The sequence below is a fragment of the Talaromyces proteolyticus genome (assembly GCF_021365285.1).
Source record: "Talaromyces proteolyticus strain PMI_201 chromosome Unknown BGW36scaffold_8, whole genome shotgun sequence".
Classification (NCBI taxonomy): Eukaryota; Fungi; Ascomycota; class Eurotiomycetes; order Eurotiales; family Trichocomaceae; genus Talaromyces; species Talaromyces proteolyticus.
In genome coordinates this window covers 648,746-663,971 of record NW_025764284.1, presented here as the reverse complement: position 1 = coordinate 663,971, position 15,226 = coordinate 648,746, and the positions used below count along the sequence as shown (strand labels likewise).

The window sequence follows — 15,226 nt, the reverse complement described above, 5'->3', positions numbered from 1 at the left end:
TCGAGCGATGTCGTGTGATCAGGTTGAATTGATTAATTATTTCTGCTGGATTTCTTGAAGCATATGATTATCGTGCGAGGACTGTTCGACGAGCTCTGGATCATAATCGGTCAGAAACGGGCGCAGTCTGCAGTGTTTGTTGGTGGAGGAGAGAAAAACGGCGGCTAGATTCTCCTGAGAGCGATGGACAAATCCCCGCCAGAAAAGAATAATACGATGAATGACGAGCATAACAGAGGTTAGGCCTCTCCAAGGATCTCTACAGGGGTTTTTCTTACAACGTAATTTATGTCGTGTATGATTATTGTATCCGTATTTTGTTCTTTATTACTGCCTCCATACCGCAAATCCTACAGTGTGCGTCCACGGTTTCGAGCGAGCGCAATCAACCGGCAGAGTCCAAGACGAACTATGGAAGAATAATGCTTCTGCCTTGGCTCTAGCTCTCTGGAGCAGCCGTCAAGCAGCTTTCGCTGGTAGTGCCGGAGATGCGCAATTGCTCGCCCTCATTAGTCGAGCCAACCATGGTATACCCACCCCTGGCAAGCAGTCAGCATATCGAATTGGTAGAATCGATATACCCAAAATCAAAAAGGGGCAGTACATCCAACGTGAAACCCATCTCAATTTCGATCGTTGATTCGTTGGAGACGTGAAAGCCAAGGCTATCGCAGTGCCAAGAGTCGAAACCCTTTCGCCGCCCGGAGCACTCCGGACACTTCACCCGCATGAAACTTGAGCAACATTGAAGCTTTCTACCGCTGCTCGTAATTTGGCGACTAGAAAAACACCACAAATCCCCGCCTGTCTCGTCTTTTCCAAATCGGTGACAGTGGTCTAGAAAGCTTTTTAGCGCGGTCTAGTACGGCTCGTTGAGTCGCCGTGGCACGATAACGATGAGGTTGAAAGACTGAACCTCATAAAATGGAAAGGATTTGTCAAAATGCGCTCAGGACATGCACCCGGCTCGTCAGACCTTTCTCAACACGTCCTGCCTGTGCGGTGAAACAGCTGCCGCCACGACCCAAGCTGGATGACGAGGATATCACAGGGTCGTACCTCAAGGGCTCGGGACCAGGCGGCCAGAAGATTGTAAGCTGGCCTCTAATACCGAGCAGCCCTTTGCTTTTGTTGATTCTAATGCAAAAATACAGAATAAAACAAATTCAGCTGTCCAGCTGATTCACAAGCCAACAGGAATAGTGGTTAAGAGCCAGGCTACGCGCTCGCGCTCACAAAATCAGAAGATAGCCCGTGAGATACTGGCTGCCAAAATCGAGGAGCTGGAAAAGGGCGAGCAGAGTCGCACGGCGATCAAAGCTGCCTTGAAAAGGAAGAAGAAGGCAAGTTCGATGAAGAAGAAACGGAGAAAGTACCGAGCACTAGAAGAAGAGAAACAAACCCGAGAGGTGCCTTCTGATGAACGCGATGATGAAACTTATCCTACAGCAGAAGTAGCCGAGAAGCTAGAAGAGAATGTCCCTGAATCAAGAAGGTGATATTACTGAGATTAATATTGCATCTCTCGTCTACTATTGGAATATTTATCGATTGCAAGGGCTGCTGCGTGATCTGGAAATGGGTATCAAAAAGGGGTATTTGCTAAGCTATCGAAAATTGTTTCTCAAGCCTACACTGGCATATTGGAACAGATTAATCAACGTGCCTTTATCTATCGCTTCAAGACACAATTTTTTGGGGATTGGAAAAGAGATGTATTAGAGAGTTCGTCAATATTGCTTTTTGTGAACATCGAAGATATCACACAGTCATATACCCGGCTAGAACCTTCTGGCCTTCGGGGGATAGACGCTCTTGAACAAACCCACTGATTCTCCCACTTTGTTTTGAGTCCGCCTCTTTCAAATATTTGCCAACCCATACTTTAATTTCCGATCCAGTTTCGGGCCATGGGTCTTTCTGACGAGGTCGAACAGTGTTCAAGGGGGTGAATCCAACTCCAAATGCCATGTCATCAACATCATGCTCTGTGATAATGTCGTCGCGTGTGGCGGGGAGAGGCGGCAATTCCAATAGCTTCAGAAGTGCCTCACATGTGAAACCCCAACCTTTCTTATATCGATTTGCGAAAGCCTCCGAATTGGCAAGTGTCTTGGTAAAAGAAATAACTGCGGTTTTGCGATCCAATGGTTTCGCAAGCTTCTGGGATTCGGGTAGAATAAGATTTAGATAAATCGGGGTGAATAGACTAACGTCGTTAGATACGATGACACGAATAAATTACAATTCTTGAATACTCACTCGGTTTGAACTTTGTCTGTAACTTGGATGAAGAAATCGGCACTATAGCCTTGATCATCCCGGGCTGAAACAAAGTGATAGAAACGGACAAAACGCGACTGGAGATTCTCTGTCTTGGAATTCTGCAGCCGGGTCAAGAGGACCTGCATAATAGAAACAAAGTATTGCTCCAAAGCAGTTCTAGTAAAAATTAGCTTGTAACCTAACCAACGCGTTTTTGAATAAACTTACGAGGGGAAGCTTCCAACAACACTTTCCAAGAGATCAAAGCCATGACCTTCATTAGCCTTTGTGGAAAGCAATTTCTGGAAGATACCAAGAATAGGTTCGATCTGGTTGTTCTGCAAGATGAATTGCGCGCCCCGTGGAATGATAGCTGATAGCAGCCGAACCAGGGCAGGGACATTCCCTCTAGACTCCCACATAACAGGCATGAGGATTGGCGCGATCAACGCCTTGTAGTAGTCTGGCAATGTCGCAGCAGGGTTTGCTTCGAGAAGGGCAGCAAAAAGCTGGAAAATATAGGGCATGAATTCTGACACTAATCAGCACCTGTCCTTCGTGAGAATGATAATGTATATAGGTCTTACCTTGAACATCTGCCTGAAGGACTCCAGCAAAGGGAGCATACAGGGCTTGCTCTAATTTCTCGGGGTTGGCGGGTGCCGCGAATCTGAAGAATATTAGAAAGACACCAGATATCATTATAGGGAAAACTCACCGAATAAAAGCACCGAGCGACTCGAAATGGTAGTAATAGAAGCGCGGGTTGCTGGGATTGTTGCTAATGATTTGTGTGATTTTAATAAAGTGCTCTAGAACGGGCTCGGTGTGTGGAACAACTGCTTCTTTGATCACAAGAAGAACCCTCATAACACACTTCATTAAGAACTCGTTTTCTTGCACCTTCGGAGGAGATGGGTCTTTCTCGACGAGTTGGAAAAGATGCTCCAGAAGCTCCTTTGCCAGCGGGGTAATATTGGCAGGTGGAACAACAGGCTGGCCAGCGGCATTGTGGAATGCAAGCACTCGCTCAACAGCGATGGCTGCATAAGTGTAGACAACATAATTTGATGAGCCAAGGTGGTTGACCAGTAATGGGAAAACTTCCTGCCACTGGGCGGCCGTGATGATACTTCGAAATAGATACAGATATTTGATAGCATCCACTTTCAGAATTGGGTGCAGTCCACTGTCGTTAACCAGGTCCGAAGCAAGATTGTTTTGGAAGAAAGTCGCAATTTCCACATGTTTACTCACAGTTGTGATACCATGAGTGGCGGTCGCTGTACCCTTGGCCGCAATTGCTGAGAACAGGTACGTAGCAGTGTCCTTTGATTTCCAATTTGAAGCTGGATTCTCGGAGTACTCTGCAAGGTAGTGGTTGGTGTACTGTAGGACTGTTTTGGTAACCAATTCCTCAAATTTGCTAGCCAGCTGTCGTACGAAGTCAGTTGCAGCTCTACGTCTTGTGTCGCTGTCAGAACCCTCCAGATCGCGCCGAATAAACTCAATAGGTTCGTCCTCAAACAGCTCTTCATCGGATTCTCTCAGGGAAATGTTAGGAAGTATAACTTTTTCAATAACCTGGCCTAGAGTCGCTTCATTTTCGAAGATTTTTGCGTGTTCAGGCATGCTTGTGGTTGATGTCAAAAATTGTAACGCTTTGCTGACCAGAATATCGTATTTTGTCTCTTGTCCGACGTTCGTCAACAGGTTCCAGGAGTTGGCGACAAACTGATCAACATGAGGACCGAAAACGTCGCCGTATTTCTGCACAAAAAGGGTTGACACCTCAAATATACCTGCCCTAACAAATTCAAGAAGTCCTGACTCGGTTTCATCATCCGTGTGCAGCAACTGATTATCGTAGAGCAAATATTTAAGAAGCAAGCTGGCGATAGACTGCACGTTGTCCTCAACCATCGGAGCCAGGTCCTGGCAATTCAGATCATACATTAATTTAATCATCAGGTTGAGCTGCGTGAAGCCTTGTACGAGTTGTTCTTTGTTAGATTTGTTCTCTTCGATAAACCCATCCAGTCCCTGTCATAGTTAGCTTGGAATCTTCGTCCTAGAGCAAGGCAGGACTCACCTCGAATAATTTTAGGTATGGCGTCGAAAATGTCGAGAGAACATGATTGATCTCGGTAAAGAGCTCGTCTGATCGAAACAAGGGTCGCCATCTTCGGAAAATAGAATGCGCAACAGTAAGAACCCCAATGTTAACGGTCGGGTTTTTCGGATCCAATCTCGACACCAGGTCCTGTGACACTCAATCATCAACATGCATCATGAGGATTATATTCATTCCAACGTACAGTCACCAGTGTATCCCATCGCTCCCAGAAATCACTGTCGGCAATCACACTGACTGCCTCGCCAAGTTGAGTCTGGATTCCACCTGGAACGTTGATCATGAGATTGATCAGTTCACGTTTGATGGTTAGAACCTCGTCTTGCGATAACTTGTAGTTTCCATCCTCATCTACCCAGTTTCTACGAATGAGGTTCTTGAAGCATAGAGCACTTGCGAGGCGGGTATTGTAAGGATAGTCGCCGGACGCGGTAATGTGTAGCAAGGATATCGAAAAGCCTGGTTTTTTCTCTTCCTGACGGAGTGTGATTTCGGCTTCAGATTGCATTAGCTGACTTCCATATAAAACGATTGGCAAGTTTTGGGTTTACCTTGTTTGTTCTGCCTAGGGTCCAAGCTTGCCTCCAAGAGCTGGGCAACCTCTCCCAAGTCGGCTGCCATCCTGAGCCAGATGAAGGGAGGGGGGCAACAAGAGAAAGACCGCAGAAGATAGGAGCTATTTAAAAAGAAAGACCTTAAGTAACTGTATGCAAGTAATACTGGCGCAACGCGTTTGGAAGGCCGTTGCAGCGAGAAGAGGTTGGTATGAAAGAGAAAAGCACCCACAGCTTTCCTTGTCCGGCAATTTGTTTGGCTGCGGGACGAGCGCGGTGGGAGCTGCCGTTTGGTGGGGTTTCAAGAGTTGCTCTTGCCCTGGCAACTCCGCCAAACAGCGCAAACAGCGCAAACCACGCAAACCCAGCAGTGAGTCATGTGATCTCAGCAAGACCTCACATCATTATTCGCATGTCGCAGCAGCTCATTTAGCCCAACTATGACTGACGAGCAGCATGCGCAGTCACAGCGTGTCTGTATGTCTAGAATATTACATGCTATCCAATATAGTTACGTCTTTTCTAGCAGGCATTGGTGCTCGTGCTATGGTAAAACATCAACACAACTAGGCTTGTGCATAAACAGGATTACAGAAAATTTTCTCCGATTTGCCTGAGCTTATTTTTCTGTGCTCTCGCCGTAACCATAGCCTGTCACCTTGGCACCTGCTTATCTTTGAGTACAGTGGGCGATAGACTAGTACATACTACATAGTAGGATTGCTAGAAAGGCTATCGTCGGAGACCCGTCCGTACGCTTTGGGCTAGTTACATGAGATCCCACCTACCTGCATTTCCTTCTCTCAGACCACCAGTTGGTTCGGTCTTGATGTGAAAAGCTCCTAGCTTGCAAATTCTTTTGTGTGCGTTTTGTCTGTGTGTCGCGTACATCGGGTCTTGCATGATCTATCTCGACCTTCTCAAGACTCATTCTGAGTGAGCTGTGAGGTGTGTGTCTCCCACATTACTGACGGACAAGTCACCAAACGCCGTGCCTAGCTAACTATCTCGGCTTATCTAGCTCTTCAAACAGAAATCGATTATCGCAAGAGCAAACTTTCTTGAAAATCTGCGGATGTCTTCCGGAAATGACCGCCAGCCAGCGAAGCAAACCTCCTCCTCGTTCGCAGATGTCTTCAAGACCTTAGCATCAGGTCGCCGGAAATCCATCTCTCCACTTTCAGCCTCTGAGACCAGTAACATCGATAATGATATAACAGACACTCGCCGGGATAGCCGTGCAACATTTGGGTTCGAAGCAATGCATCGCGGAAGCCTTACACCAAACCCTCCAGACTTCCGCTCTCCCCCCGACTTTGAGACAGCCCTCCGGAATCTTCAACACCCGGTGTTGGCTGGCGAAGAGGTAGAGCTAGTCGCCAGAGCCGTGAACAGATTCACTCCGGAACAATCTGTCGCCTTGTGGAAAGCTGCCTCCCATCTTCTTTATCAAGAGGAGTCAGAAGATGGCCGGCAGCGAGCATCAAAGTTGTTGGACGCTGTTTCCGGGAGACACGACTTGCTGCCAGAGCTAAAACAACAACTTTGCACCAGTATCCTACCCCAAACAGCAGTTGATGTGATCCCCGTACGAGTCAATGCGTTGATTTCTTTATCCGACAATGGCCGAAAGCTAGATAACATTCGAGTTAATATTTTACCGACTCTGGCAGAATTTCTCTTTCCTTTATTCCAACTTGTGTCGAATATGCGATCTAGAGCCAAGAAAAACAAGCTGCCACTTGACGATGAAACGCCACTAGACACCTTGTTCGATTTCATACTCAGTATTATTACGCTTCAACATCCTCCTACACATGAAGGAGATGTCAAACTACTCCTTGACGCAGTTTTCCAGATTTGCAGGAAAACGGCATCATCAAGAGACCTGAAAAATGCACTAGCCGTTTTTGACGCCACCATTTGCTACACAAATGTTCCTAAATCAAGCTTCGTGTCATTATTAGAGGTTCTATGCAGCATACACGCTTCCGTCAAACCTCTCAGGGGTCCTACTTCTCGAGTTATTCGCAGCATACTAAAGTCTCCCAGTCGGTCATCGATGGTTGAAACACTTCATTCTTTCCTAGATGAAGACCCAGAGGCCCACAATCGGAATTCAAATGTGATGCGAGGCGCCATCGAAATCTTGAATGATCTCGTCCGAGGTTTTGACCGTCAGGAATTATCTGAGCTATCATTTACCAAGTTGGTTGATTCTCTTCGCATAATTGTATCACGAAAACGAGTAGATGCCGACGTGATTGAACTTTGTGCGAGTATGTTAAGTGGTGATTTTGCTTTAATTTGCTTGCAGGGGCAAGATTGGTCTCGCTTCGCCGATTTGCTGATACAATGCTGCCATTACATCGAAGAGAATGATGTCGACAATACTCAAACACCTACAACCCCATCTGCAAATTCAAAAGGTGTTCCGCAAGCCGATCGTATCGTCTCCAGCGTTTCGCACTTGGCGCTTTCAGTCGAGCAACTTTGGAAACGCCTCAACTCCGAACAACAAGACCAAATCATACGGTTTCTGAAATTGACACACAATTATTTGTCTCCATCTCAGGCTCGTCTTCTGATTAACCATCTTAGGGTTCGACAAGCATGTTGGCCGGGACATCCTGATTGGGAGTCCCAATCGACGTGGCTTGTTGAAGCCATCCTACGGAAATCAACCAAAGCATCTGATGTTCGGGTATTGGCTATTGAAACTCTTGAAGAGGCCTTTCTTGAAGGCTCCAACTTGACCATGTTCGAAGATGCTGGCGTGATCAGGCGTTTGCTCCAGGACTTTGCTGATGAAACAGACACGATTTATTTATCGTCACTTGTGTCTGTGATGATCGAAATTTGTAGCAAGGCAGATGATAATACTTTTCACGTTATCGTCGACACTTTGAGCTCACCGATGACCGCCGATTTACTTGATGAAGAAGCTCTTGCAAATACAAACATACCACCTTTTCAATCCCGTCGGGGTTCTGCTAGCGCATTAGAGCCGTCTCTATCAAATATTTGCATGGTCGGTCTTGTTCGACTGTTTCTCCGATTTTTGAATATATCACCTGACCGAGCCGCGTTGTTATTCGAAACTCTGATCTTTATCACGAAGACGTGGAAGAAAAGACCGCCTGATGCTTTACTGACCGTTTTCAAACTTCTATTTAGGCTGCGCAGCGATTCTTCGGGTGCAATAATGGTTGCAGTGGATTTGGAAAATGACTTCCTAGTCGCTGTTCTAAGTCGAACACTTGATATTGGTGTAAAACAAACTGCCAATGTAGAGGCGCCTTCCAGTGATCGATCGTCAGTGGCTACTGATGACGGGCTACCTACAAACTTGGGGAGGCTATCGTTACGCGAGCAACCTGTACCTAGTGTGACCTCCAAGTCAATTTCACGCATCAGTAGCTCTCACTTACGCATAGCGAAGTGGTCACCTCCCAGTTGGACGCACATTGAATCGAGAGGTCTTCCTGATGAACCTCCCACCTATTCGAGTCCTCTTGTCTATGCTTATAAGAACGCCGAGGCAGAAACCGATATCGAAGCAGAGGACAACGTCACTGTTCTGAAGATTAATATATACCTAGAAACGATTATAGATCTCTTGCAGAAGCGGGATACCCATTGGGATCTCTATAGCTATATTTTAGCTCACCTCGGACCGCAATTAAGCAACAAGGATTTGTTTACCAACGCAGTCCCTCAAATCCAAATGCTACGCAACATTCTATGTGGCCAAATCAAGGGCGAGGCATTCCGCGAACCCCCGACTACCACAGGTATCAAAAAGGCGGATGTGGCCATCTGTGTTTTTGATTCACTGTCAATGCTCATTGGGTATCACGAATATTTCGCCAAGAGCGAGCAGGACGAGCTTGTTCGTGCATTCATGCTAGGTATCGGGTCGTGGGATGGCACATCCCGAGGATGTATACACGCTTTATCTGTTTGCTGTCATGAGATCCCACTTTCAGTGACCAAATCTTTGAATGCAATACTTGATAAAATGTCAAAGGTCATAACAATGTCACATGTGGCAGTACACATTTTGGAGTTTCTGGCTCTTCTAGCTCGACTACCAGACGTGTATGTCAATCTTCGTGAAGAAGAAATACGCACAGTCTTTGGAATTTGCATACGTTTCATACAGACAAGTAGGGAACAACAACGCAAAACAATGGAGTCGCCTGTTAGTCGAGCTGGAAGTATCAATACAAGACTTAGTGGTGGTTTAAGAGAGCTAGCCTCTGTGCAGGTCGACTCGGCAGAGCCAAACTGGCAAGAAGGTGTTGCTCAATATGTATACACATTGACTTATCATGTTCTCGTTTTCTGGTTTCTATCTCTCAAGCTCCAAGACCGTGCAAAACATGTGAACTGGATCACTAATCGGCTAATTTTCACGGACGAGCATGGCCGTGGGGTAGTTGAAGAACAGAGTGAAGTGTTTATAGATTTAATGCAGCGTGTGACTTTCTCCGACTTGGGCGACACAATTCCTTACGAGAGTTTTCCTCCAACGCCCGAAGATGGTCCTGTTTCTTCCAAATCATGGATTGTTGGAATGAGTATTGTGACCATTGAAACTGCTGGTACATCAGGTCTCACACAGATCACTAAAAGAATGGCCTCTGGTACTACTTACGCTGAATACCGACAACGTACAGCACCAGTATTACCTCACCAAATCCCCGCAACGCCCGGTGTCCTGTCATTAACCGACGCCTCCAACCGAGTGGCTATATTTCCTTCTCATATCCTACTTCAAATGAATGCCTCAGCTTTCCCTACCCCCATGGTGATGCAACCCATACCATTACCAGATGATGCGATGACTCGAAGAGCTATCAGTTCCTTTGATAGGAACGACATTGTTGATGGACATAAAATCGGTGTTGTTTTCATTAACAAGGACCAAACCTCTGAAGCTGAGATTTTGGCAAACACGATTGGAAGCGCCGACTATGAGCACTTCTTGGCTGGATTAGGAACCAAAGTTTCTATTCGTGATGCTCAGTTCAACACACAGGGTCTCCATAGTGACTTAGACGGCGAATTCACGTACGCTTGGCGGGATCGTGTAGCAGAAATTGTGTATCATGTGGCAACGATGATGCCTACTAACCCCGAGACTGACCCTAATTGCGTGGCTAAAAAACGTCACATAGGTAACGACTTTGTCAATATCATCTTCAATCGCTCGAATAGGCCATTCAACTTTGAGACCATTCCCTCACAGTTCAACTCGATCAATATAGTCATTACTCCGGTGTCTAGGATATCTGAGTACGATTTTGAGCGGAGCGCAAATTTTGTGCCCGACTATAACAAATCATTCTACATAGTTCGGGTTATGACAAAGCCTGGCTTGCCTGAACTTTCGCCTGCCTCAACACCAAAGATCATCTCTGGGAAGAGCCTTGCTGCATATGTTCGTATCCTTGCAATGAATGCTTCCGTTTTCACACGCGTCTGGAACAAGGAAGGTGGTGAGCACATCTCATCGTGGAGAAACCGGCTCAGGGAAATCAAGCGGTTGCGAGAGCGAGTGCTGTCACCTCCTAGCCAGCCTACCGATTCCACAGAAGGAGGATTTTTAGGCTACCGTCGCAATACGCGAGCAAATATATATTCTGAGGAGGAAGCGTCAACTCGACCCAATGTGCGCACCGATTTCAGCGCTGAATGGAATTCCGCGACCGATGGCAACGTTTCCCAGGCTCTGGACTTTTCACGCTGGTCTCGCTAATCAACATAGCGTATATATTCTTGTCCGGCCTGACTGCATACCGCGACATTCCACATCTTACCACATGCATTGAAATACATAATTGTTTCGGCTCTTTGTGATGCCAATATCGAACGTGGTTGAGAAATAGCAGGTTGGTCCAGTTTACAATTCTATCAAAAGTTTTTCGTTTGTTTTCCCGCCCTCAATTCTATCGTCTTTAGCCTACGCTGTCATTCCGCTTGGTTTCTAGAAGGATAAGGTGTTCTACGTCTCTCAGGTTTCATGTTTCAATGACAATTTCATCAAATTTCGACTGAGAGTCTGGAATTCTTCTCAAAAGTCTTGCAAAGCGACAACAGCAGAAGACATGGGATCAAGGCAAAAGAAGGAGTTTGTTGTTTATAATGTATTGTTTCTTTTTGAAAATGTGATTGTAACGAAGCGACGACAACTTACGGGATTATGAAAAAAAGCAAGCAAACAAGTTACCTTTTCATCTTGAAGAGTACTTGGTTTCTTATGTCTAGGAAAAGGGTTCAAAATGTTCTCTTTCAATGTATGCTCTATATTCTAGTCATAGTATGACAATGTATGTAGGGCTGATGGATCCATCTCTCCGATCTCTTAATTAAACTCAACTATGTAGCCATATATGTTTGACCCTACATATATGTATACCTTTTTAAATTGTTTAATCTAGAAAAACCGTGTCGGATTAACCAGTGTCATTTTTCCACACTCCTAGAAGACATATTATACACTTCCCTACGGCATTGCTGGGCGTGGGGAGCAGAAAATTAACATTTCTCGAATACCTTCTCCCTCCAAATAATCACTTGTCATCAGCATCACCACCCAAACACCTCAGCCACACTGACCGTGTTCCATCGTATACCGAAACCAACCGCAATAACAACAATAATCAAGTCAACCACACCTAGTACGGTCGCTCCGAACATGAACCTCGGACTGAAAATGCGGTACAGCATCAGATGGCGACGCAGGTGGCCGGCCCACATTGTGGTTGCCAGGTTAATGGTTGCGTAGTAGAGCATATGTGTTGCAGAGGCCTGGGCGACGTCGGAGAGGAGATGGAGCATGGAACGATCCGGCGTCGTGCTATCTGCTGCTGGTGACGAGGTGACCAGATGCATGGGCACGCGGCCGTGTGTGTCGATAGGGCGTTTCCAGAGAACCACAAGTGGGACTGCGACAGCAGCGAGGATTTGTGCGCCGAACGTGTTGAGGATGACGATAAGCGGCGACCAGGGGTATCTGACTGTGGATAAAGCGAAGAATGCGCTTTCCCACTGGATGCTGTTCAGGGTAGCCTGATGACCTGTTTTGAAAAAATGAAATGAGCCCAAAAGGCCGAGCACGATAGGTCCGATGGCTGAATTCGTAGTGGTGAGCGTGTTGGTGTCGAGGATTTCGAGGAGTGATAGGATTTGTAGCATTTCAATGGCGATAGCGCCTTGACCCATCGGTTTACTCAAGAGGATAATGGCAAGTCCGAAATTGATGACTAGGAGGAAGAATCTGCTACCATGTACGTTTGCGAATCCGAGGATGGTGATGGTTGTGCGTTGTTGCTGTCCAGGTTGCTCGATATTACCTGCGCCGCCCTGTGTGACGTTGATGCTAATGCATGGCTTTGCCCAGATGAATGTTGCTGTTCCAGCTGCAAACGCAATAGCAAGGACCAGCTGTGCTAGGATATTCTGGAATGACTTTATGAGCCCTTTAGCAAGAGGGAACATCTCGTTGTCATCAGCTGCATGGAAAGTCCAGAAAACGGCGGAGATTAATAATCCAATGCGGAAGGCAAAGCCAATCCAAAGTGTAGCAGACCCTTCATATGATTTTGAGCCAACATAAAACGAGCGGATCACAGTTGGTAGAAGTAAAGCAACTGCAAAAGGAACGATGAGCTGCCAAGGAGCTGATGTTGATGAGGTTGCGGAAGCGTAATAAGTTGATTTGCAAAAAGGCATCTGTTCTTCACGACACAAACGAGAGAAGGATGCAACTCTAGTCAAGATGATGAAGAGGATTGAATGGTACGTCCCTAGAACTCTATCTGAGGTTGATGTTTGTCGCATGGAAGATATTCCACCCAGGACGCCAAAAGTGACGAGGAAAAACAGTAGGATCTGATCTTCCCAGATAGTATAGGAATTGGATGCAAATCCAATAGATTGAGATACAGTCGCAATTATTGCAAACCAGCCCCAGGAAGAGTTAGGAAGTGATGACTTAAAGCTTTGTGGTGCCGAGAAAAATGTTGATAGCGCACCAAGCATGCTTGCTCCAGATGTGCCAAATGCTAGGGAGTCAATAAGGTCGACTTCGGCCAGATATGCATAAAGAGAACCAGACACAGCACCTAGAACAAGACCTTGGCCTGTACGATAAAGTAAGATGGAATTAAACGTCGTCCGCTCTTCGCGTAAACCTCTGGCGTAGGTTACCAATATCACGATACCCCCGAAAAGTAACACGATGCCTTGTATCATACTAGGGATGTCAAATCGAGCCCAGAGACCACGGCAGACGTTCAAGGTATCCCGTTGGTATTCCCTATAGGCCGTATAGGCCATCCGTAATTTTTCTGAATTCGAGCCTAGTTTCGACAATGCTTTCCATTGTGACTCTGCCCCAGTCCAGAGTGATAAAGGACCCGATGTTTGACTTTCGTCGACACCTCGCGCTAATGCGTACCGGTGCTGGTATCTTTTAATCTGCGCCGACGTGATTCGGTTCACAGTTGCGAGGTTCTTGAGGTCCAATCCTGTGCGGCCTGCAAAAGCCTCTTCTATGGGCGACCCAAGATTGTTGAAGGGGATAGGTATCCCGAGAAGCAAAGACAGGGTAGGAACAATATCAATCTGAGGGATAGGCCTCTCCTTGGCAGTCTTCGGGGGTTTCGAGTACTGCGGGTTTGTGCGCCCGAATATTCCTTTCTTCGAGTACATCCAAAGCGCAGCTTCAACTTCATCATCGGATTCACCCCCATGATCGCCTTTCGAGTCCATGCCATGGTCACCCATTACGATGAGCAGTGTGTCATCATCGAGCATGTTGATAACATCACGTATAACCTTATCCATTTGTTTTAATTTTTCAGCCATTGCAGGATGGTCAGGGCCGTAGCGATGCCCAGCGTGGTCTACGCCGAGATAGTGACCGAAAATGACGTCCCATCTTGTTGCGTTCGAAGGGTGAAGGAGCGGGAAAAGGTTATTATTTACTCCATTATCCACGGTATGTAGATCCCATACATTGAAAGAGTCGAAGGGGCGTGTGAGTTCCGGGTCAAAATAGTCTGGAAACAGACTATGCCAGGTATCATCTCCAAGGTGAACCAAGGTCTTGCCAGCTATGCGCAACTGAGATACAATATTATCTTCGTCAATGGCAGTACCAGCGAAATTGGAGCCGGCATCAACGAACGTTGGTAATGTGCCAGTTGTAAGGCCCTTCAATCGTTGGAGGGTAGTTGTAGGGGGGTCAGCAATGAAAGGAAGAAGAAAAGCCCTCTCAGGGGTTTGCATAGCAGTCTCGTAGAAAATGGGAATATTTTCGTGAAACACTTGTGCCTGATCACTCTCTGATTCTGGGTGGAATGGAACTGTGAAATCGTATCTTAGGGCATCAATTATTAAGAAGACCGCTTTATCGAAAGTCTTGGGGTGCCAGCAGCCCTTGTCTATTTGTCCACCACTGAAATCGCCATCATCCAAGGGAGAAATATCACAACTCGACTTGTCACTGAGGACTAGGCGAGTCAAAAGAAATCCTTTCGTGAACAGATATATACCGGTAACGTGTACGAAACTATAGGAAACACATATATTAGCCTGAATCCTTTGCAAAAGGAAGTTATGTGGCTCAAAAGCATAAAAGAACTCACAAAATCCATAAGAGTATACCAACGACACCAAAATGTTTCCTTTTAAACTCGTTCTCCTTGATCCGTAACAGTTCCTTGCTCTTTGAGCTTTCTGACCCCTGGCTTATATCATCATTCCGTCCATTCTTTGAGACGCCCGATGGGTCGTTTTGAAAGGATTTGGTATCCCGGTCCTTTGAGGTCGAATAAAGGGCCGATTTCGGAGAGGCCTGACTGCCCGAAAACTCTTTCCCTGATGTGCTTGCGAGCATTACCGGTGCCAAGGGCGAATTTGTGTGTAGGTAGGTCGAGCGGGTAGCTCGGGTTATTGAACGTGTCGAGTCTTATAAATGAAAAAGGTTGTAAAATGGATTATCTGGGAACATGCAGTATATAAATCATTTAAATAAACAGCATCTTGGTCAATAGAGAGAGTGTATGAAATGTGCCGCTTTGGTGCTCTAGTGTTGGGTCATAGATTCGTTCGTGGTCGAGTTGTTCGGTGTGGGAAGAACCAATGGTTGTTTGGAATAAGTATTAATTAAATTAGTGGATTAAGAGAGAAAGAACGACATCAAAAGTGGGAAGAGAAACTATATAGAGTTGTGTTGACGGCAAATTTTATACCAAGTGGG

At 46.2% G+C, this 15,226-nt stretch overlaps 4 protein-coding genes across 4 annotated transcripts; 2 read left to right on the top strand and 2 right to left on the bottom strand.

Moving 5' to 3' along the window:
- Nucleotides 1–978: 978 nt before the first annotated feature.
- BGW36DRAFT_261791 (peptide chain release factor class I/class II) lies at nt 979–1,412 on the top strand (the record flags this gene model as incomplete). Its single annotated transcript, XM_046210079.1, has 2 exons — nt 979–1,092; nt 1,155–1,412. Coding segments are annotated over 2 exons (372 nt in total), but the record flags the coding sequence as incomplete, so codon positions are not given.
- Nucleotides 1,413–1,761: 349 nt separating this feature from the next.
- BGW36DRAFT_298924 (putative chromosome segregation protein Cse1) lies at nt 1,762–5,020 on the bottom strand (the record flags this gene model as incomplete). The annotated part of the gene is made up of 8 exons (XM_046211482.1): nt 1,762–2,209; nt 2,263–2,442; nt 2,494–2,797; nt 2,853–2,935; nt 2,984–4,308; nt 4,358–4,528; nt 4,584–4,894; nt 4,951–5,020. 8 exons carry the CDS (start codon nt 5,018–5,020, stop codon nt 1,762–1,764), a joined length of 2,892 nt encoding a protein of 963 aa, XP_046070232.1.
- A 744-nt stretch (nt 5,021–5,764) lies between these two features.
- Nucleotides 5,765–11,132, top strand: BGW36DRAFT_197159 (putative GTPase activating protein). Its single transcript, XM_046209844.1, has 2 exons — nt 5,765–5,903; nt 5,975–11,132. The coding sequence occupies exon 2, from the start codon at nt 6,029–6,031 to the stop codon at nt 10,715–10,717; it is 4,689 nt and encodes a 1,562-aa protein (XP_046070231.1). The 5' UTR covers nt 5,765–5,903; nt 5,975–6,028; the 3' UTR covers nt 10,718–11,132.
- A 106-nt stretch (nt 11,133–11,238) lies between these two features.
- Nucleotides 11,239–15,226, bottom strand: BGW36DRAFT_344257 (putative phosphoethanolamine N-methyltransferase). Its single transcript, XM_046213167.1, has 2 exons — nt 14,613–15,226; nt 11,239–14,536 (listed from the first exon to the last, which is right to left on the bottom strand). Exons 1-2 carry the CDS (start codon nt 14,861–14,863, stop codon nt 11,548–11,550), a joined length of 3,240 nt encoding a protein of 1,079 aa, XP_046070230.1. The 5' UTR covers nt 14,864–15,226; the 3' UTR covers nt 11,239–11,547.

Bases quoted from the DNA above. Each gene is read 5' to 3' on its own strand.
- BGW36DRAFT_344257 (XM_046213167.1), bottom strand. From the start codon at position 14,863: ATGCTCGCAAGCACATCAGGGAAAGAGTTTTCGGGCAGTCAGGCCTCT. The intron at 14,537-14,612 runs GTGAGTTCTTTT...TGTTTCCTATAG, and splicing joins GGTATACTCTTATGGATTTT to TTTCGTACACGTTACCGGTA.
- BGW36DRAFT_197159 (XM_046209844.1), top strand. From the start codon at position 6,029: ATGTCTTCCGGAAATGACCGCCAGCCAGCGAAGCAAACCTCCTCCTCG.